General features: G+C 34.8%; 1 protein-coding gene across 5 annotated transcripts in view; it reads right to left on the bottom strand.

The window, feature by feature from the left end:
• The window catches only part of ERCC6L2 (ERCC excision repair 6 like 2), a 149,618-nt gene that overhangs the window by 22,406 nt on the left and 103,986 nt on the right, over nucleotides 1–23,226 (bottom strand). For 4 of the 5 annotated variants that reach the window (XM_028494120.2, XM_024132883.3, XM_024132882.3 and 1 more), the window contains exons 14-17: nucleotides 19,154–19,306; nucleotides 14,954–15,034; nucleotides 12,156–13,317; nucleotides 6,665–6,819 (exon numbers count right to left, since the gene is read on the bottom strand). In XM_028494120.2, coding sequence (XP_028349921.1) covers nucleotides 6,665–6,819; nucleotides 12,156–13,317; nucleotides 14,954–15,034; nucleotides 19,154–19,306 — 1,551 coding nt within the window. Of the gene's footprint in view, nucleotides 1–5,453; nucleotides 5,874–6,664; nucleotides 6,820–12,155; nucleotides 13,318–14,953; nucleotides 15,035–19,153; nucleotides 19,307–23,226 lie in introns of those variants that run through there. The other variant, XM_028494122.2, reaches the window with a different exon arrangement.

Raw genomic sequence — 23,226 nt, 5'->3', positions numbered from 1 at the left:
TATTAATCCAGGTTTTACTACAAAGCAACCCGTTATTTCTCTGTCAAACACTGGCAAGAGTGCCAAGTGTCTGTCATCCAATTCAGGGGATTAAGTCTTCTTTTATAGTCTGATACTTGTACCAATTTATAAAAATACAGATATAGTTTCTTCGAGTTGGTCACAGTCTATATTTTGGCTTGGATTCAGGCAGCAGAGGTTGACTATGACAGCTGGCAGGAAACTGAGGGGAGAATACATCCTCCCCCTTTCAGTCACCACGTCTCAGTTGCCATAGTGATTAATCCTTAATCAAATGCTGTCTTTGTACAATTCTTTTCAGAAAACTTTAAGTAAACTTAAGTTGAAAACATGCAGTTGATTTAAAAAATGAGGTACCATATCACACACAGGTATAGCTAAGTTTTATGACACACTTCCATATATTAAAAGAATAAATTAACTCTAATGAAGTTCCTTCCAATGCTTAAAACATTTCTTTTTGGTCTAAGCTTAAACCTAAATCACATAGGTTTTCCCCCTTGTTATTAGACATCTTGTCTTTTAAAATAAGCTGTCTTCAGAAATGGTTCTAAAATATCCAAGTAAAATTGAAGGCAAAGCAAGTTCTTATTTTATATAGTTTGTATTGCTAAATTAAAAAGGTATAATTAGAAATTTATTTTAGGAGAGATAGGTTTTAATTCAAGACATTTATCAAATATGTTCAAATAAGTAGAAATTATTTTATAAAAGTATAAACTGTAAGAAACCAAAGGAAATATCGACAAGATAGTATATTTTAGAACTTTTCTTAATATATGGGTGAATTCCATTTGATTCATAGCTTTTGTCATTCTGGTTACCAATAATTACACCAAGGGACTGAGAAACTCTGAAAGACCATGGTATGTTATCTATAATTGCAGTGTACATTACTTCTCTTTTGTAAGTTTTCCATTTAGTATATTCCTTTGCAATTTAGTTAAAGGCTCTTACTTAGACTCAATTACAGTATTCCTTGGAAAGTGAAATACTTGCATATTGTGGCCACTGTTAATCTTGTGTTGCCTTCATACAAATAAATAGGACTTGTTTTGTTTTCTTAGGAATTGAGGCAACACATCTGCATCTGGCTGCAGACACACAGACACACACAGAGACCACACACAGGCATACACACACACAAACACACAAAATCTTTTCAAACACAAAGGTCTCTAATAAAACTTTGGTGACAGACATGAAGCACTCAAAAGAATTCTCAGTAATCAGAAAGATTCTGGATGTGAGCCCCAGATGAAAGATACTGTACTGTAGCTGGGAGGTCTAGGGATTTTTGGAGATTTCAGAAGAAGAGGGTTGTCGATATTTCTAACACTATGGCTGAGTCTTTCTGCCTTCATCTTGCTTCATTTACCTTCACCTTAGTTTATTCTCTTTTCTTCCCATAATGGTTTAAAAGTTTTCCCCAAACTGAAAATCCACTATTGCCAGCAACCACCACAGGGAGTACTGCAAAACCTCTCAGTGAGTGACATATATATCTCTAACCAAAGATGATGGTGTGGTTCAATGATTTACTCATTAAAGGTGTTGAAATAAATACTATCAACCAGATATGATGAAATCAGTGATTGTGATCATTTTTTTTCCTTAGAAATTCTGTGAATGGCTTTGACATGTCATCAATATCTCATTTACGTAAAATAATATTTTTTAATTTTAAAAGTCTTCAGAAATGCTTAATTTAACCATCTTTACAAATAGTTTTAGTAAAAAGAAACGCAACATTACCATCATTCCATCTCACTGATATTATTAAAGTAGTTTCTAGTTTCCAGAAGAATTATAATGAGGAGAACCCACAGTAATATGTATAGAGATGCAAAAGGACTTGTTTGATGGCAGAGTGCTCTCTCACTCATTTGAATGTCTGTCAGCAGCTATGGAGATACCATGAATTAGAAGTAGTCACAAACTAATGAATCTAAACACAAAATAAATCTATCAGCTTTAAGGAGAAAAGTTACTAATAACTTCTACTCTAATATAGAATATCCTAAAATAAAATTAATATAAAGTATAAAGTACTGAGTGACTTTGTTTTCATAAACAAAAACAATAGTCACATATAAAAATTTGAAAAATAAACTACCATAAACATTCTTGTTTGTTTTTAAGGAAATTCAAAGCCCCAGATGGACTAGTACCACCCCATCTTTTATTTATAGTTAAATATAGCTGCATACAACTGTTTATAGATTATTTGTTCTTGTTGATCCTCACCCTCCAGGGGAGTCAGAGACCTGACAGCAGTCTTATCCATTGGTTGTAATAACAATACTTATTATTCATTGACTGCTTACTTTGTGTCAGGTACTGTTCAGAGCATTTTACAGGTATTACCTCATTTAGTCTTCACAACAACCATCTGAGGTAAGAAGTATAATTAAAATTATTACTTATAATTACTTTTAAGCACAGGGAAACTGAGGCACAGAGAAGATAAGTAACTTGTTCATGGTCACACAGGAAGTATCAGGTAGAGCTACAATTCAAACTGACAGCCTGAAAAAGACTCCATGCCATAGGCTAGTTATAACAATCAAAAATTCCTTCTGCCTCTAGAATATTAGAGTTCAACAAACTGAAGATGAGTCTCATTATATGAGTTCTTTTATTTATTTATTTCTAGTTAAACTAAAAGGAGGAAAGCATGAGGTATGTCTCAGGGGTTGCAGTTTTATGTCAAAAATATAGGTTTAGTTTTTGATGTTGGTGAAAAACTAAGAACAAAAATATGTATGATCACTATTTTGAAAACTGATTTTTTAAAAAAAATTTATTTACTTTATTTATTTTTGGCTGCGTTGGGTCTTCGTTGCTACGTGCAGGCTTTCTCTGGTTGCAGTGAGCTGGGTTGTGGGGGTTACTCTCCGTTGCAGTGAGTGGGCTTTCTCTGGTTGCCGTGCATGGGCTTCTCATTGCGGTGGCTTCTCTTGTTGAGGAGCATGGGCTCTGGGCGCGCAGGCTTCAGTAGTTGTGGCACGAGGGCTCTAGAGCACAGGCTCAGTAGTTGTGGCACACGGGCTTAGTTGCTCCGCGGCATGTGGGATCTTCCTGGACCAGGGCGCGAATGCATACCCCCTGCATTGGAAGGTGGATTCTTAACCACTGTGCCAGCAGGGAAGCCCTGAAAACTCTGATTTTCATATACCAAGACTTTTCTTTTTATTTATTTAACTTTTTATTGGAGTATAGTTGACTCATAATGCTGTGTTAGTTTTAGGTGTACAGCAAACTGTACAAAATCAATTATACATATACATATATTCACTCTTTTTTAGATTCTTATCCCATATAGGTCATTACAGAGTATTGAGTAGAGTCCCCTGTGCTATACAGTAGGTCCTTATTAGCTATCTATTTTATATATAGTAGTGTGTATCCAAGACCTTTCTTTTTTGATGGTAAGTTTATAATACCATTCCCAAGTGATTGTTGTTTACAGGTAATACATTTCAGCTTTCAAGATGCTAAAGTACAACTATATTATTAACCTGATGTATTAAATGATATAGGTCAAATCTGAGGGATTGAATCTTATTCTGTCAGAATTTTATTGTATCAAGTATTGATTTAAAGAAGTTAGCCACTGAAATAAGTATGTTTATATGGACTGTTCTATAATGCCTGCTAGCATTGGTGGCATGGGACTGGACTTCTTGCTTAATGGCTTTAAAACTTCCCTGAGTATTTTATACCCACCGTGATTTAGTCATTAAACACCAGATTTCTTCATACTCCCTGAAAAAGGTCTACTAAATTGGTCTATGTGTGACTGGGGAGATATATGGCCTCAAAGGACATATCAGAAACTCCAGGGGCTGGGTATTCCAATTTGTTTCCTGGTAAGAAATGCCCCTCACTCTGAAAATCACTGTGAAAAGACAAGGTTTCTGATGAGACTGTGCTGTTCATCTCAAGAATGCTGGGGCTGAAAAAGGTTGAAAACTACTGGTATTGCTAATGTAAGGATAAAGGAAATCCCTTCGCACACCCCCACCCCCAACTAAAGGCAAAGTATATTTCCAGTATTTTCATTTTTATAGTTTTCCTTAAGAAGTTTCCAAAGGTACTTTTCATTGCTTCTATATCTAGGGGTTGCTTCTTGGGTCCGTTTTGGGAGGTATTACATGGCTGTAAATTTCTTCTCTGAGAAATATTTAAATAAGCTAGTGACCAATATCCAGTTAAATTATTGCATTAACATCTACTACAGAGTTTGCCAAATTTTCTGACCTTTCACATTAAAATCTGTTTGGAAAAGAGCATGGTTTAAAAAAAAGGCATGGTTTAAAAGAAAGAAAAACCTAATAAAAAATTAGCTGTCTGTTTAAAAGATTCTGATATGCTCTTCATTTTAATATAGTAAATTTTTGGCAAACCCAGCACATTTCTGCCTACCTTTTTCATATAGCTCCCACAAGGTAGTCAAACTGTAGAAATGCTATCTACAGCATTGGCTGAGATATGGTATACTCTCAGAGCAAATGAGAATATTAAAAAGTGACATACTTGGGTCATGAAAGTGCTTTCATGAGTTGCATTTTGGAATTGGGCCTTTGGATTACACTGAAAAATGCTAAAAGCACGGCCTTTCAAAGTTCAATATTACATTTACTCTAAGGATATTATAAGACAACTGACAGTTAACTAGATCATTCGGTGGTCCCCATTTAAAATGCCACGTGACAAATTTCTTTCAAATTAAACGCTAGGAAAAGCTTTGCTCCTCCTTAGAAGAGCTGTTTTTTTGTTTTTTGTTTTTCTTTTTTCTTAAGGACAATCATTTAGCTCAGTGTTTCTCAGCAGGGTGTTATGGCATTTTGGGCAGAACAATTGGTATGTGGGATGCTCCCCCCACCCCCCAGGACAGCCATTTAGTATCCCTGGCCTCCAGACATTAATGCCAGTCAGGCACTTAGTCATTGTGACCACCCAAACTGCCCAACATTTCCAAATGTACTAGCTGAGAAAACACTAAATACATTGTTCACTTCCTTTGTTTTGTCTATCAGGAAACTCAATCAAATTTGTCGTTAAAAAAATATATCTGGGAAAGTATAGTATATCCTATATACCTGCATTCTAACTTTCTCCCAGCCTTGTACTTCCATCTTAATTTATATTTTCCTTGGTCATGAACTTAATTTTGTATTCTGATTTTATTAAGACAATCCAAAATCTTTGTCAAACCAGATGAGGTATAAATAAATGAAGATAGCTTTGATCTTGGGTGGTCTAGGCCTGCAGCGGCTTGAAGCGGCGTTTCGGTTCCCGGTCAGTGACTGAGGTTGGGTCGCGCCGGTGAGAGCACCAAATCCTAGCCACTAAGACCAGTGGTCAGTGACAAGGCCCTGGCTGTACGGCTCTGCAGAAAAAGAATTCCCACAAAGAAAGTAGCCAAACAAGTAAAGTATTTATTTAAGGCGAGAAAAAGAGTATGTGTGGATAGACACATGGGTGGGCTCAGAGAAAGAGCAGTGCCTTCGTGGCAGTTTGAATCACTTTTATGGGGCATTTCTTAGGGTTTCCTTTGGCCAGTCATTTTGACTTGCCTGGTTCAAAGTCCATATTTGGTATAGCTCAGGATTTTTCCATGTGTGCACACGCATCTCTTAGCCAAGATGAATTCTACGGGAGAGGCCTCTGGGTAGGTTTGGACACTTGGCATCACTCCCCTTTTGACCTCCAAGGAGCCTTTCTGCTCATGTGTAGTCTGGGAGGTCTTCTGACTTCAAGAATGAGGAATAAGTGGTCTCTTATCTTCCCTCTGGGAAGGGTCCAGCCTCCTCTCTCAATTGTCCTGTTATTCCCATCTCAGAGTACTGGTCCACAAGGAACGAACACAAACCGTTTGCCCTGGGGGCCCATCTATCTCCTGTCTCAGCTTGACAGTTCAGATAGCATCCCGCCCCCCTTCATTCCCAAAAGTAGCACCAACTTGAAACAGTGTCATTGTTACATACAATACCAATTTTTCACTTCTACACATAAAGTGGTAGAAAAACTATTCCTCAGACACCTAGATCTAAGGAATTAAGAAACAATAATAAGCCAAAGAGAAGAAAATATTTTCTAAAACTTTTGACCAAAGTGTGTAAAAAAAAAAATATCACTTTTATAGAAGCCTTATTTCTATATAACAGCAAATTTAAATGAGAAGAGCCCATAGGAAGTATTTATTACTTTTAACATTATAAAAATCCTTTTGTTAAAAATATAAATTCTATATGAAGTTAGTTTTTCTGTGTGTCTTCATTTTAGATGAAAAATTATGGAGGTAAATCTAATGATACATTTTTCTTTTTCCATATGAGAAATATTTTTGGTTCTGATTTAAGTGATTCCCTCAGATTCCTCATTTTTGGCAGACTTTCACTGAGGGAAACTATTAAGCAACTCAACATTATTAGGCATTTAGATATAGATTTGTCTTTTAATATAAAACATCTTTAGTGGATATAGTGTCCCAAATTGTATTGTTTTTTACACTTATTTGTAAGTCATTTATAGTCTTGTTGGTACTTTTGAGGGAGTACTTACAGAAGATCCTACTGAGGAACTTCAGTGAAAATGAGGTAAAAACTAGAGATACATTATCCTATGTTCTACTTACCTTAGAAGTACAAACAGCTATGTTAGCAGGAAGCTGGGAAAACTGCTTCAATTCAAATACATCACGTGCTGCCCATCGGCTCATGTGATTTTCAGCTTTGCTTGATCCAATCACATTCTGGTTTGAGTGAATGTAAGCCACTTCCTGAACACCACCTAAGAGGTAATTGATGTTTATTAAGTGATGTCTCATGATGAAGCAATATGGTTCAAGGTATACTTTAAAAATTATCAGCAACACATTAAAAACAAGTTATGCTTATTTTATTTTTAATCCTCAAGAAAAACATTGTTTGTATGTCAATATCACAATATTCTTTTTTAAAACAATTGAAAAGAGAAGAGTTCAAATATATTGGTCTAGGTTAACTTAGAAATGACTTTTCCCTCTCATCAATATAAGAACTTCTGAATCAGGTAACAGTTTTTAGATTTAAGCCTGAAATGAGGGTTTTGGCTAAGAGGAAAGTCATAGTGGAAGGTTGTCTCTATGAATTTGTTGTTTCTGTTGATGTAAAAAAAAAGTTTACAAATTTAAAAGCAGTGCTAACCTCACCTGTTCCTTTAAACATGCATTTGATTACAGTGATGAAGTAGGAGCATGGGGTTTATGACCAGGGAGTTTCGTTTGGTTGGCTTTGTTCAGTTTTACTGTTTGTATACTGTCTTTTTTGTACATATGCCCAGAGTTGGAGGTTTTTAGGAAATGAAAAAAATTAACTTACACCATTTATCTGAAAGAAGTTTAAAAAATGGCTACTTTTTTTAATTGCTTTGCTTCTGGGCACCTATAATTTACTTTTAAATTGCGGTCATAAAAGAGAAGGCTCAAATTCAGGTCTATAAAAGCTCCCTCAAACAGCTCTAGCAATGAACCTCAATTATGACCTTCAACACTTGTGCTGTTTTAGTCCTGAACCTTTCTCAACCAGAATTGCCAATCATGAGAAAACAAGATGTTGTTAAATAAGATGAGTAAAAGAGTAACCAAGATAATATTCACCTTAAATTTCAAAATATCAGTAGTAAGTATACCAACAGTTTAAAACCTTCAAAAGGATTCTGGTAGAAAATTTACTCAGATTTTTCTTAATTTTGGTGACACATTTTATTCATTATTCAAAATAGAACGAGTTCCACACAAACTACTGACACCTTTTACAGAGTAAAAAACAAAAACAAAAGACAAAACTTAGCTGCTCTTTTAAAAGTTTATGCAATAATTCCTCAAACCTAAAATCTAATTGTAGCACAGAAACCAAAGGATAGTCCAGTACCGGTATCCCTTAGTTCTTGAAAGTTTGCTTTACACCACTTAGCTTTTCCAAAAGACCTACGTTAGTACCTGTTTTCACTCTAACAGAAAGAAATCCAAAGAGAATTTTCGCTTTTGTGAAAAAGGGTGAAAAGTGAAAAGTGTTGCAGTGTTTGCTTTGCAGCAAGCCCTTATAGAGGCAGTACACAGCCCAGCAGCAAGCGTGGCACCACCAAGCTCCTTCCCCAGGAATGACACTCGGCATCTCAGCATCAAGCCATCATAGCTTTGGACTGTGTCTGTGAGCATCTGTGCTTTATCTGGATTTATTTTGTGCAACCATTAACAAGATGTGTCCTAAGGTAATTGCTTCTTTGCTTTACACCATTTCAGCTTACAAAGTTACATAGGAAGGCTCTACTTTCGGAGAGCAGGGTAAACCTGCACTTAATTACAAGGGTATCAAAATATGTATCATAATGAACTTTTAAATGACACTACTAATAACCACAAAAGAAAGCTTATCAAAATATAAGCTTGCTTACATATCAGATTCTTTCATGTAGTTTTTTTTGGGAATGAGTGAGACACTTTTGAAAGCAATGCTAACTCTTAAAAACTACTAATCAGATTCTCAGCAGATGGTGGTAAGGGGAAGCAGTTTTTCAATCTCTCTGAATCCCCACATGAGAACATGAGAACTAGACTACAAAACCAAAAGCAAAGGACAACACTTACAACAAAATTAGATGACAAGATACTCCCATTAGCCCTAAAATACAAGAGGGTGGGTATAACCCACTAATAGCTACACACTCTGCATGGCATCAGGGTCTGTGTGAAGGAAGAAAGAAGTGACAGGGTGGCATCTGATGGATCGGAGAACAGGAGACCCTAGCACAGTGGGTTACTTGGAGATCAGCAGCTGGATCTGGGAAGGTTCTGCATTCTCTAAAGCTGAGTACAGAGTACATGGGGCTTGTGGTAAGAAGGCCTGAGGGGCTGGAGCAAGCTAGCCCTAAGGAACTCCCCAAACTAACCCCCCAGGGCTCCCAGGCCAGGGCCACACAATGAGGAAAAACTGCTGGGATGGAGTCAAAATGAGCAGAATAGGAAGAACAAGGATGAGGGAAAGAGATGGTCTAGAGCAAAGCAGGGGAAACAGAAACAGGAAATCCTATCATAGTTTTGAACACTATAGAAAAATAACAAATATGAATCTCTGTGAAATTAGAAAAGATTTTTTAAACTCTGCCTCATTTTAAAAAATTCAGGGAAAATAATTTCTATAAAAATGAGCAAGAGGGTCAAATCTGATAAAAATTATAAGAGAAAAGAGAATAAGCAGCAGAATAATATCCCTACAATGAAAATATGCCAGAAAGATATGCTTACAAAACAACAAAATTGTAACTGATTTCAAAATTAGGTAAAACACCTTAAGAAAATGATAAAATATAGGAACCAACAATATAACTCAGAATTAGAATAACTCAGAAATGAGTGGCAGAACTCAGAAAGACATAGAAATTTAAAAAAAATTCAGAAACGGAGACTAAATTAGAAGGAACATAAGAGAGAATAAACACAATAGATACTGATTTAAGAGAAACAGAAGGACATCTTTAAAAAGCAAAAAGAAATGAAAAATAAATAAAATAGGATTTGGGTGAATGTGACAAACACTGAAGACAGGCAAAGAAGACTGAACATTTGAATAACAGAAATTCCTGAAGAGGAAAGTCAAAGTAAAGGAATAGAACAAGTAACTAAAAATACTAGTAAAAATAAGCTTTCCTTAAATAAAAACTGAGTTGAAACTACACTATGAGAATATTGATCCAGACTACTATGGACTGAATATTTGTGTCCCCTCAAAACTCATATGTTGAAGCCCTAATCCCCAATGTGATGGTGTTTGGAGGTTAGGCCTTTGGGAGATAATTAGGTCATGAGGGTGGAGCCCTAATGAATGGGATTAGTGCCCTTATAATAAAAGACATGAGAGAGATGATTTCTCTCTTGACCATGTAAAGACAGCAAGAAGGCAGTGATCTGTAAAACAGGAAGAGGGCCCTAATCAAGAACCCTTCCTGATCTTGGACTTCCAGCCTCCCAAGTTATGAGAAATAAATGTTGTTTAAGCCACCCAGTCTATGGTAACTTGTTACTGCAGCCTGAGCTAAGACAAACACCAAAATATAATCTAGTAAAACTACTAGAAAATAAGGAAAAGAAAAAACACACTTCGGGCATCTAAGAAAAAAAAAAGAACACATAGCACAATACTTCATGCCAGAAGAAAATGAAGCTACATATTTAAAATACTTAAGAAAGTGTAAGCCAAGAATTTTATATCCAGAAAAAATGACTTTTAAGTATAAAGGGCACAAACTGCTATCAACAAGAATCTCAGGGAATATTACTGTAATGAGTACTTCCTGGGATCTACTAGAAATAAGGGATCTACTAGAAAATAAGCTTCAGATAATCAAAATGACTAGAGAGACATTGACATAAAAGACATTGACTAATGAGAAGCATTAAATTTATAGTTACCTGCAAACCAAGAATAAATGAAGTCTACGAGGAGAGAGTATAATGCAATATTCATGTGTGTCGACAATGAAAACATAATATATCCATTTTAAAAATGGGCAGAAATGGGAGAGTATATACAAAAAAAACCACCCCAAAACCTTAATGTTTCTAGGAATTATATTAAAATAATATTTTTCTTATTCTACTTTTGTGTAACATGGGTAAAACATGAGTAATTATGGAACATTATAATTAAATCGTTCCCTATATGTCAAAGAACCAGTATTATCAGCACAGAAGTGGTATGTAAATATGATAGAGAAGAGATTAAGTAAAAGCTCTACACCCCCAAAGTAAGTACAAATATGGAAGTATCAATATGAATTCATGAAATATTTTATCATCATAAAAATACATGTACATAAATACATATATAAACTCATATATACCTATATATACACACACACATACGTACACACATACATAACACAAACAATTTATCCACTGAAAAGGCCCAAGCGAGTAGTAGCAATGATCATTCCTAACACCAGACCGTGGTCTTGAAACACACTTTCTCACTAAAAGAAACCAAGATTTCTTAGAGAAATGACTGATTTTAGGTCTGAGGCAAAAAATGCATGATGGAACATCCTGTAATACCTGATAGGTATCAAAGATGATTAGCATCATGTTAAAGATCTCAGGAATCAAAATGCTCATGTTTAAAGGCTCCAACTGTCCAAAGATGGGAAAATTGAGTCTCAATAATGATATTAATTGAAATGGATTTGGACTCATTAAATGTGTTTGAATCAATTAATTCATATGATTTTAAGAAAAGAAATCTAAGAATGATAGGAAATCAATTTATAATACTAAAAGCTGTTAAAGAAATTATTTTTCCTGCCTTCTCTATATGAACTGTACCACTGGGTAAGTAACAGTAGATGAGGGGAAGTATCTCCTTAAAGAAGCATCCTAACTAACAAATGAAAAAGAAATGAGAGAAGTAGAAAATGTCATTTTGCTACTCTGAATGAATAAATAATTCTAGGCATTAAGCACCAATGGCTGCTAAGATCACAAAGAGAGAAACCAGCATACATTCTGTCAAACACTAACTTTTGTTTTGTCAAAGGGATTGAACCTGAGTTTGATATAGTGTCAGATGCCAACTGCTCATTTTCAGGAAATACAGAGGGTGGAGAAATATGTTCAACTGCACCAATCCACAATATGCAAGTTGCAGAAAACTGGCCTGGTTTCTTCAGCAGAGAAATCATATAAATTGTAAAGAAACAAAAGGGATGGAGGAGGAATCCTATACATTAAGCTATATAAAAATTATTTAATGAGTGAGACTAAACTATAATGTCTAGGGGTACACATTTGTATCAAATGTATATACATTTAACAAAGCCATAAATATGCAAAAAAGTTAGAATAATTAGTGTATGGGGAAGGTTGTGATTCATATGCGCCACATGGAAGGGGTCCTGGTCTAGATGACAAAGTTCTCTATCTTGACCTAGGCAGTCTTCCCCTTTATCCTGCCACCACCCACTTCCTCATTTGTGTCTCAACGTAGCATCTTAATTGTAGAGCTAATTCAAGTTAATTCAAGAATCTCTTGCGGAACTATGTGATTGCACGAAACAAACATACAAAGAAAAGTTTTCAGAATATCCGCAGTTACCTAAAAATTTATCCATTGATTCACACATCTGATCTTGATTGACAATGCTCTTATGTGGAAATTTCATTGGTTTTCTTGGTATAAAAGTGCTATTTTTCTCATGGCTAGGTAATTTTGAAGAAAAACTGATTCTATCTTTTATAGTTTTTGGTCTATGGTTCTGTTTAGAGACACTGATGTGGCTAACAGATAAATCATCATCTGAGGATGTAAAATCATCAATAGCCTGAGAGGTACAGTCTTCATCTGTTGCACACAGTTGGTTTGTTTTTTTCATTGTTTTTGGAAAAGTGTAAAGTTCCCTTTTATTTTCCTCTTTTCTCTTAAACCTCAGAGAACTAGTAGCTCTTTTCTTTCTTACTCTTGACTTGGAGGAAATTTCAATGTCATCAGATTCATCACTAATATCACTACTGCCTTTTCTTTTTGTATTAGATTTTAGGGTCTTGTTCTCAGGATTTAATTGTTTTGAAATTAGTCCATTTCCTCTGACATTGGTCTTTCTATTATCACCATTATTTCTTATATTTACAGGGTTTTCTGTTTCAGAATCTTCAGATCCATCCACAGGTGGCTTAAACCTTACACTCTTCTTGAGGAATCTTTGAGTTGTATACTGTGTGGGAAAGATGATATCACTATCTTCTGATTCTGTGACATTCTGTGAAATGCAATGGTGGCCAACTGTATTTTTAAAATTTTTCTCATCATCAGACTCAGAAGAAATATTCTGTTCTAAAATCTCAGTTTTATCAAAAATATATTTTCCCTTTGGATTTAGGATGTTAGTGAATTTCTGATGCTTTGAAGTACCAAGAGAGTCTTGACTTTTCCGACAACCAGCATCTTTGGCTTCTGTTGAAAGGAATGTGGGCTGCCCATCAGAACTTTCATCGTCAGAGGCAATATTTCCATCACTATCCTCAACTGCTTCACATTTTGTCTCAAACAATTTAGAGAAACCACACTGGAGTAAGGTAAGCTGTCCAGTAGAACCTGAAGCTTTACTTGAGTCAGATGCTTTGTTTTTAGCAGTCTTTATTATTGAGTTTCCTACTGATTCATCTTCACTAAAATCACTGCAGAGATCACATGCTTCTTTTGCTAGTGGTTCTGCAGGCTGTTCTGGACCTTTGTGTTCTTGACAGTCAGGCTCCCTAGCCTATATAAGAAGCAATGGTGGAAACATTAGAAAACGTCAAAATAAGGATATCAAATCTATCACACTGGAGGGGAATGGAATTTGGGCAGATAATTTATGTACAAGTATATTACTTGGTATTTTCTAAAAGTAAAACATTTATTGATAGTAAACAAACATAAAGGATTTAATATTACAGTCTGGTATACTCTTCTTTTTTTTTTTTTTTTTTTTTTTTGCGCTACGTGGGCCTCTCACCGTTGTGGCCTCTCCCATTGCAGAGCAAAGGCTCCGGACGCGCAGGCCCAGCGGCCATGGCTCACGGGCCCAGCCGCTCTGCGGCATGTGGGATCTTCCCGGACCGGGGCACAAACCCATGTCCCCTGCATCGGCAGGCGGACTCTCAACCACTGCGCCACCAGGGAAGCCCTGGTATACTCTTTTAAAGTTGAATAACTTTCCAAATAAATAAAAGTTAAAACTAGAATATCAAAGGATCCAATTATTTATAAGGAAAACACAGAGCAGAGCTGTTAGCTTCTAAGATGCAGAGACTGATTCTGGCCTCAAAGTGAAAAACACACAACTTATTGCTTACGACAGTCCAGCAGATACTTTCAATCATGCGCTAAAAACAAAACAAATTTGTAGGAGCTAAAGAATTCCCAACTGGAAAATGTTTCTAATTGATTAAAAATAGATTGGATAGGATCTTGACCACCATAAATAAAGAAAATATTGAAGCTATTTTGAAGTAAAATTTGCTACAAATTTAAATCCAATATTTACTTTTTTCACATTAATTAGAGCTAAATATATTCTCAGTTTCTGAAAACTGAGGCTTCATTAGTAAAAGATTTTGGGAAAGTATTATCTGGTAATACTTATGCCAACATTTGATACTCATGTATTTCTATAAATTTAGAAAAATACTCACCCAATACTTGGTTATATAAATTTATAGGGGTGTTATAAATTTATAGTTATCATTGTATATAGTTATCATACAGTTATATGATATACTGTTATATCATATATATATGTTATATCATAATATATAGTTATCATACAGCCCATTATATCTTTGGGCTAGTACAAATTTAGAGTTAAATCCCTTAAAAAAAATAGCAACAACAATTTAAAAAAAATCTTCTATATATATTCTTTACTTTTAAAAAGACTTTATGATGACAATATAGATTCTGTAGTATGTGAGATGACAAACTACCACAAGACAAAGGACTCAAATAAAATATCTGCTTGAGTCAGACAATGAGTTTGGTGTTTGAATTTAATAATTTTAAATATACATTGATAGTTATTTTTCCATTTAATTTGTTGTTTAGTAAAAAAAAATTATTTAGGTTGGATTGGTTACCTATACAGTGCATTTAATTTTGGATTTACAGTTTGGCAGAGTTAAAATTCCAGTTTGGATGTAAATACCTGGTGACTGCTCCTGAATTATTTTTTTATGATATGAAATATTAGCCTAAATTATTAATTTTACTGACAGTCCTCTGACTTTGTGTCCTTGACTTTTTTAAAAAAACATTTTCTTTACACATTGAAAAATGAAGGAAAAGGAAAAGAAACTTAAAATCTTCACATACATGTTTCCCAGGAGTTCTAGGCTACAGATTCAAAGATTGCTTACTGTTTCTAGTTTGTGTAGTGGAGGGTCCTCTTTCAACCATGTTGTAGCTGTCATGATCCCTGCTTCCACTTGGCCTTCTCTCTATAAAGAATGCAAATAACTGTGTAAAATATAGGGTAGAAACAACCAGATAAACCACAACAATGGCATGCTAAAACTTAGAGTTAAGAAAATTGAGTACAGGGAATTCCCTGGCAGTCCAGTGGTTAGGACTCTGCGATTTCACTGCCATGGGCCTGGGTTCGATCCCTGGTCAGGGAACTAAGATTCCGCAAGACGCATGGTATGGCCAAAAAAAAAAAAAAATTGAGTACAGCCTGCTATAACTCTCCTAATGCTATTTTTCAATTTGCTAATTAAGGAATTCATATATATTTTAAAATGCTCATAATTCTTAGGTAGTACAGAGGCACAGTGGAAGCCTGCTGGGCTCATAAAAAACTCTTACTTCTTATCATAAGCTTACTTTTTCTGATAGAAAACTAATAACATTTTTCAGCAAACTCCACTAAAAGCCCTAGTAGGGAAGGAGAGTGAAAAAATGTTAAAAATTTACCCAGTAGTGATAGCCATAATAACTATGTCAATATGATAACTATATAACTATTGTATATGTGTAAATATTATATAATATTGCAATAACTGTAAGAACATATTATCAACATTTAAAATACCACAGATAATGTTGGGTATTGGGAACTCGATATTCTAGCTTATATTTCTAGAGTGTTTATAGTTCATATTCATTAAAATATGTTTATTGATTCCTTCAGTGTAGTAGACATCAAAATGAAAATATCCACTAATATAAAACTAAAAAAATCTTAATTAGATAATATGCTTGCTACATCTTTTAGGAAAGTATGCCTTTATAGCTTTTGGTATATCATTTAGCATAGATATTTAATGGCCTAGATTCTAGAATATTAAATTCTTCTTCAAAAGGAAATAAATTTATTTCTCTTTTCAAGGCTTTATTTGTTGATAGAACAAGGGGAAATAATACTATCATCACCAAAGTTACAAATATCCAACTTATGAATACACCAATATTCATAATATAGTAATGGCATGGCTCCAGTTACCTGGTATCCAGGGCAACAAGTGAGAATCACCCCTAAAGAACTTGAAAGAATGATAAAGAGTTCCTGAATTGCCATGAGATCTTTTCTTCCAGTGCCTAGAGGCTATTACTGTAAGGGAATGGGAAGCCTCTGTCCTGAGAACTCCCTTTTATCTCTTCAACAGAAGCCAAATGGCTACAACAGATGCAACTGGCAGCAACAGAAATCTACAAGCTGTCAGACCCCCTCTGTGATAGGTAAATGGCAACTCCAGTCTTCTGTTGACTTGGAGTCATCCTTAACTCCTGTTTCTCATACCCTATCAGATGATCCATCAGCAAATCCTGTCAGTGCTTCAGGGCATCCACCACTACCCTCTGGCCCAAACCACCATCTCTTGGCTGGATTGTTGCAGTATCCTCCTACCTGGCTTCTTGCTTCTGCTCTTGTACTTCTATAGTCCAATTCTTAACATTTAGAATAGATAGTATAGATCAGACTATGTCATTCTGCTGTTCAGAACTCTAATTGCTTTTGTTCTCACTCAAGTCAAAGCCAAAGTTCTTGCAGGATCTGGTTTCCTGTCATTTCTCTGGCCCCATCTTTTGCTCTTTTGATTATTCCACTCCAGCCACTTTGGCTTCCTTGCCATTTTGAAATCATGCAGGGCATGCTCCTCCCTCAGGGCCTTTGTTTGCATTTGTTCCTCTGTCTAAAACACCTCTTCCTTTCTTGTCTCTTCAAAGAATCAAATGCAATCTCACAGTGCATCCTTCCTTGGCTACTCCATCTAAAATTTTAATGCTCCTTCCTTGACAGTCTCCCTATTTCCCTTCCTTGCTCTATTTTTTTTTTGAGATATAATACTGTGTATGTTTAAGGTCTATGAGGTGTTTATTTGATATATTTATATACTGTAATATGATTATCATCATAGCTTTAGTTAACACCTCTAATATGACATATAATTATCAATTCTTTTATGTGGTGAGAACATTTAAGTCCTTTAGCAGTTTTGAGGTATATAATAATAGTATTGTTGACAATACTCACCATGCTGTGTAGTAGATCTCTAGAACTTATTCACCTACTTGCTCTATTTTTATCCTTAGAATCTATCATCATAATATACTAACTTCAGTTATATTTCTCTTTATTATTTGTTTCTCCCAAATAGAATGTAAAAAGGCAGGGCTTTTTGTCTATTTTATTCATTTCTGTATGCCTAGTCCTATGATGTATAGTATTGGACATTTAATATATACTCAATACATATTTGTGAAATTAGCTCTCAATATCTATCTCTAAAGGGAAACCATTAAAAGAAAGTCAATGCAAAATAGAACTAAATTGCCCAGAAATCATCAGATTAAAAGTGTTCTATATATTCAAATTTCTACATCTTAAAACATTTTAAAAGGGATTTTTCCACAACCTTTAAAAATTAAAAATGTATCATAGGAAGTAAAATACTTCTTTTACTTTACAATATATGTTTCCATTATACAGGGCTTGGACTAATAATATTTTAAAACATCGTTCAGCCAAAAGCACAGCATGAATCTACTAAATTCTGATTGAGAACAAATGAGCAATTTTAATTCAAAATTTAATTTAATAATTGAGTGCCAATGATGTGCCTAGCAAGCAGTTAAGCATATTTTACCATAAACAAAATATAAGATATGAAGGGTCCTGTCATTAATAAACAATCCTGGAGGAGAAACAACATATATTTAGGACAACCAGAGAATAAAAGAACTTTCCGTTTAATAACTTGTCATATGGAATGTCTTACCTAACGCTTTTTAAACAGAGGACTAGGTGGCTATTCTGATAAAAAAGAGCACAAAACTATTTGATACACAGCAGAAAACAGGATAAGTAATATAATACTAATATATTTTACAGACAATGATTTCAAATTAGAAACATGAATATACTCTAGTACATTGGGTAGTACTACCCAACGTTGGAGGTAGGATCTGAGGGGGTCCTGGAAGACAAACAAGGCTATTTACTGGTTAGAGAAGAGGAATGGGAAAGAACAAGTCCATCAGAGAAATAGCATATTCAAAACAAGAAAGAGACAGAAAAAGGGGGACTTTAAATGGGTCACTCAATTCAGAATCAAATAGTTACTATAAAATAAAAACTCAGCAATATACATCAGACATTGCATAATAGTTGTAATAGTCACAACATACAAATCATATATACCTTCCTCTTCCCCAACCATTGATGGTCATCACGTTTGAACTGCTACTAAACTTGCTTAACATATGCTTACTGATGTTATGTGTTCAGTATGTAAATGTTCTCTTCCACCTCTCATAAAGATGATCTAAGTTCTTTAAGGACAGGGACCAATTGTTCCTTGAACTGTTTTTATGGTACTATTAAATAAATGAAGTACATTAAGGTTTTACTACAAAGTCCTGGAAGTTAAGGGAAATATCCTTAAGTTTTCCAAGACTCAGTTTCCTCAACTGTATGATGATGGGATTGAAAAAAATGATAGTCCAGGATTTTATGATACTCATATCAATATTAACTAAAAAATAGGTTAATATTCTTAGTACTCTGGTATATTAAAGAATTTAAAAGATTTTTTAAAGGATATAAATATCCTGTTAAGAATAAGAAACATCTGTATCCTGAGGATGAACACAACTGGGAGAGTTTGAAATATTGGTGTGGAATTTTTATTGGGAACAGAAAACAAAAAGCTCCATGAGACATGAGAGTGCATCTCAGGGAGTATTTGGTAACTTTTAATCAAAACACATTTTATATTTTTGTTTATTTAGGAAAGTCTCTTTTTTTTAGTTCCTGACTTCAACAGCTGTTTTCAAAATAATAAATTTCTCTTTATCGTCTGAAAATGGCCTTGGAAGTCATACTGTCTTGTATATGTATCTGAATTTGTGTATGTACATTATTTATAACTATGCATGGGGAAAACCTTAGTTTACAGGTACAGTAATTCATTTCCTATTTCTATAAAAGTAGAAGTGCTAAACATAAAACATTTTTTAAGAAGAAAACCAAAAATTTCTCTGAAAAGGCACCAGCAATTTTCCTGAGGGAGAAATCCATGTTTAAAATATTGAAAAATCAGAGAAAAATTTCACACCTCCAGGATGTCCCTTGTAAGACAAGACCCTTGGGACCTCAGTTTGAAGAGATTATAGACCCCAAAAAGCTCTCCTCGATGCTCTTTTGATCCTTGAACTGCCTCAAAATACCGCTTGGCATTTTCACTTCCAACCACCACACAGTGAAGTTGCTATAACAGAAAAAACACAAGATATTTTGAAGTGTTCGCTCCAACAATATGTCAGAATTTCCTGGCATTCCCTGCATATACACAGCTTTCGCTGGAGCAGGCAGAATCTCCGTAGGGAGGAAATTTTATTTTAATTTCCCTGGCAGATGTTGCCATTATGGTGAAATAATAATAATCTGGCCAGTTTTATTAAAGAAGAAATCTTACATTTCCTATTTTATCTGTTTTCTAACAACTGACTCAAGATCATATCTCTATGGACTAGCCACTTGATGTAAAATGTAAAAGGCATACATTTGAATACACTTTTCTCCTTTCTAGACTCTTATTTCAATAGAAACTATTAAAACTGGCAGAAATAGTCGCTACATCACCAAAGTTAAATTATAATCTAAAGTAATTATATAATAACCACGTTGGTATCAAACTAACTGTGGCCATGGTTACATTGTCAACTAACAGCAAAAACCCAATCATTGTTAAGCAACATTGCATCTCTGAAACAATTCTGAATACAGAAAGAACAATGACATGGAACCCTTAAGTACATATACCCCTTTAGTACCAACATAATGTAATCTCTTTATTTACTAGACACTTTACTGTATATAATGTATATACAATTTGATTAACCCATGTACACTCTTAACATTTCTTGAAAGAAACAAAGAATGAAAAATAACTTCAATCTATTGCTAATGGAAGGATTAGTAAGAAGCGATACTTTATGGTGATTATCATCAGATTGATTTGCGCTATAAAAAATTACTTTAGGAAAATAAAATTATTCTTATTAATAATAGCTACTATTTATTGAACACAAGTATAGCATTTTTACCTTCTCATTTAATTCCTACAACCCTATAAGATATTATCATCTCCCTTTTAGAAATAAAAGAACTTAAATTCAGAGAAATTAAGTGCCTTGCTCACAGCTGCCTCACTAGGAAGCATCATTTCTAGAATTTTTACCTGAGTTTGGCTGAATTCAAAATTTATACTTGTATCAATTTCTCATATCCAGATGTCCCTCTTAAAACAAGACCCTTGGGACCTAAGTTTGAATAAGTTATGGATCAACATACCAACTTGATTAGTTTTATATCAACATCCCAGAAATATGGGCTATAGTCCTGGAAATACAGAATCACAATAGCAATTGATGTACTTGATGGCCCAGTTACCTATGATTTTACCCTTGCTACTGACTCTTCCTTAAACACTGTATTGTCAGACTGCTATACTACTAAATATAATCACCAAAGTAATTTGTAAGTATTAATCTGAATCTTTTATAAGTCTCCTACCAAAGTTTTATCACAAAACTTATAAAAGGCACATTATTTTGTACTTAAGTTTTCCAAAGTGGCTCCAGTAAAAGTGAAGGCCAGATGCATCCATCTGTAGGGTAACTATAACAAAATCATGTTAGAATTCAAGAGGGTAGGGAAAAAAATCAGTATTTGGAAAATGTAGCTTAGTTTCTAGCTTAAGAAGAACCCATACAAGGATATAAAATGCTTAGATTTCTTCACAATATACAAGATATGTAAGAAGTAAAAAAGGAATATTCATCATGTTAGAGTTCATGACCACTTCCTCCACCTTCAAGGCCAGTAATGAGGCATCTGAGTATCATTCTCTGACCCTCTGCTTCTGTTACCACATTGCCTTCTTCTTTCCTTTTTCTGACCCTACTGCTACCCCTCCCTTTATAAGGACCCTTGTGATTACACTGGGCCCACTCACATAATCCAGGTCAGTTCAGGGAATTAGGATGTGGATATCTGTGGGGGGCCATTATCCAGCCTACCACAGTAAGGAAGTGCAATAAGCATGATGAGGGCTTGTCAAAATGATGCAGAAGCCCCCTTGAAGGGGTTCTCACTGGTCAAAAAATGAGAGTTTGAACATAAAAATAATTAATGATATTCAGTGGGTTACTAAAATCTGTTACTAAAATACTATCCATGAGTCCACACAGATTAAATAAATGGAAGAGAAGGGAAAGCTCTTTTTTTATGGTAGAATGCCAACAAATATAAAGCAAGTAATAATGGAAACAGAAAAATCACCATCTGACAAACCATCATAGTAGTAGCCGATTCAGGTGGGAATCATCAATGAAAGCTAAGGTTGACGAGTACAAGCTTGATGAGGAACAGGATACAGTTGTCCGTCATCCCTTGGTATCGGGGGGATTGGTTCCAGGATCCCCAAGGATAACAAAACCCATGGACACTCAAGTTCCTTTTATTAAATGGCATAGTATTTGCATATAAGCTATGCATTATTTCCTATATACTTTAAATCATCTCTAGATTACTTATAATATCTAATACAATGTAAATGCTGTGTACATAGTTGTAAATACAATGTAAATGTTAGGTTAATAGTACACAGAAAATTCAAGTTTTGCTTTTGGAACTTTCTGGACTTTTCTTTCTGAATACTTTGAATCCATGGTTGGCTGAATCTGAGGATGCAGAACCCATGGATACAGAGGGCTGACTATATTGGCATAGTCTCTGATGATCTCTCCATAAAATATATACTATTTTACAAATGAAAAAAGTGGTGACTCTGCAGTGGAAAAAGCTGGCAGACACAAACTTGACAGGTGATCAAGGTTAACATCACCAGTGGTGGTGGATCAGGTCACCACCAGGTGCCTTCTGACCAATGCAATGAGAAGAGCACAGCATTCTTTCTGTACCATTCTTGCCAAGGCTTCTTGTCTTGAGTTGGAAGATGAGGAAACATCAAATGGAAAGCATACACAAGGAAAGGCTTTACTTTTTAAAACTGTCAAGGTCATGAAAGACCAGGAAAGCCTGGGTAACTTAAGGTTGAAGAAAACTTAAGAGACACAAAAAGAAATGTAATTATGATCCTGAGCCAGAAGGAGAAAGGAGACATTGCCAGGAAAGCTGATGAAATCTGAATAGGTTCTATGGATTACAAGGTAATGCTGTATAAGTGTCAGTTTCTTGATTTGGAAAACTGCGTTTTTGAGAGGAGAGTTGTGGCGGGGCAGTGAGGGAGAAGCAACTTGCAGAACAATATGTAAAATTGAGTGTTTATAATGCATAAAGCTATTTTTATATGTACATATAAAAAGGACGGTGTCCTTATTTGGGAGAAAACAAAGAATTTAAAGGTGATAAATCTTCAACTTCCTCTCAAATGGTTCAGAAAAAGAATAAAGATCATGGCTGAGAGAAAGAGAAAGCAAATGTGGTAAAATGTTAACAACTGGGGAATTTGGGTGAAGTTAATTGGGAGTTCTCTGTGCTGATCTTGTAACTCTTCTGTAAATACATATTAATTTCTAAATAAATTACATATATATGAAAGATGAATTTCTGAATGCCAAATTTTAGATTACATGCAACGCTCCAAACCTGAAGGAGCGCAGTTGCTGTATAAGCGATTTTTTTTTAAAGTATAAAATATACTTTATATTTTATGTGTTGAAGGCATTATCACAACAAACATAAAAACATCAAAGGGCAAGTCCCCCTTGAACAACACAGATCATCCCTTATCAGTCTAAACAACACTGTAATGTTTAGGTTTATCCTTCCTAGATCTTTTTCAATGCAGTTAGAACTATTTATATATACATGTAGAAACAGTTTTATAAATAAACACAATTGATATACTTGTTCTGCAAGTTACTTTTGCCCCATTTAAAATGTCTTAAAGATTGTGCCACATCAGTACATTTGCTCTATAACCTTTAAAAAAATTTTTTTGCTGTATATGGGTGTATCAGAATTTATGTTAATTCTGTTACTATTGGACATTTAGGCAGTTCCTTTTTTCACTTTTTGAACAAATACTAACAATTCTGAATATAAATCCTTGTCATCCTTCAATGTGCATATGTGAGAATATTTCTGCCAGGTAAATAGGGA

Source organism: Physeter macrocephalus, chromosome 9 (genome assembly GCF_002837175.3).
Source record: "Physeter macrocephalus isolate SW-GA chromosome 9, ASM283717v5, whole genome shotgun sequence".
Taxonomy (NCBI): Eukaryota; Metazoa; Chordata; class Mammalia; order Artiodactyla; family Physeteridae; genus Physeter; species Physeter macrocephalus.
The sequence above is the reverse complement of the archived record's forward strand: the minus strand, read 5'-3'. Positions and strand labels throughout refer to the sequence as shown.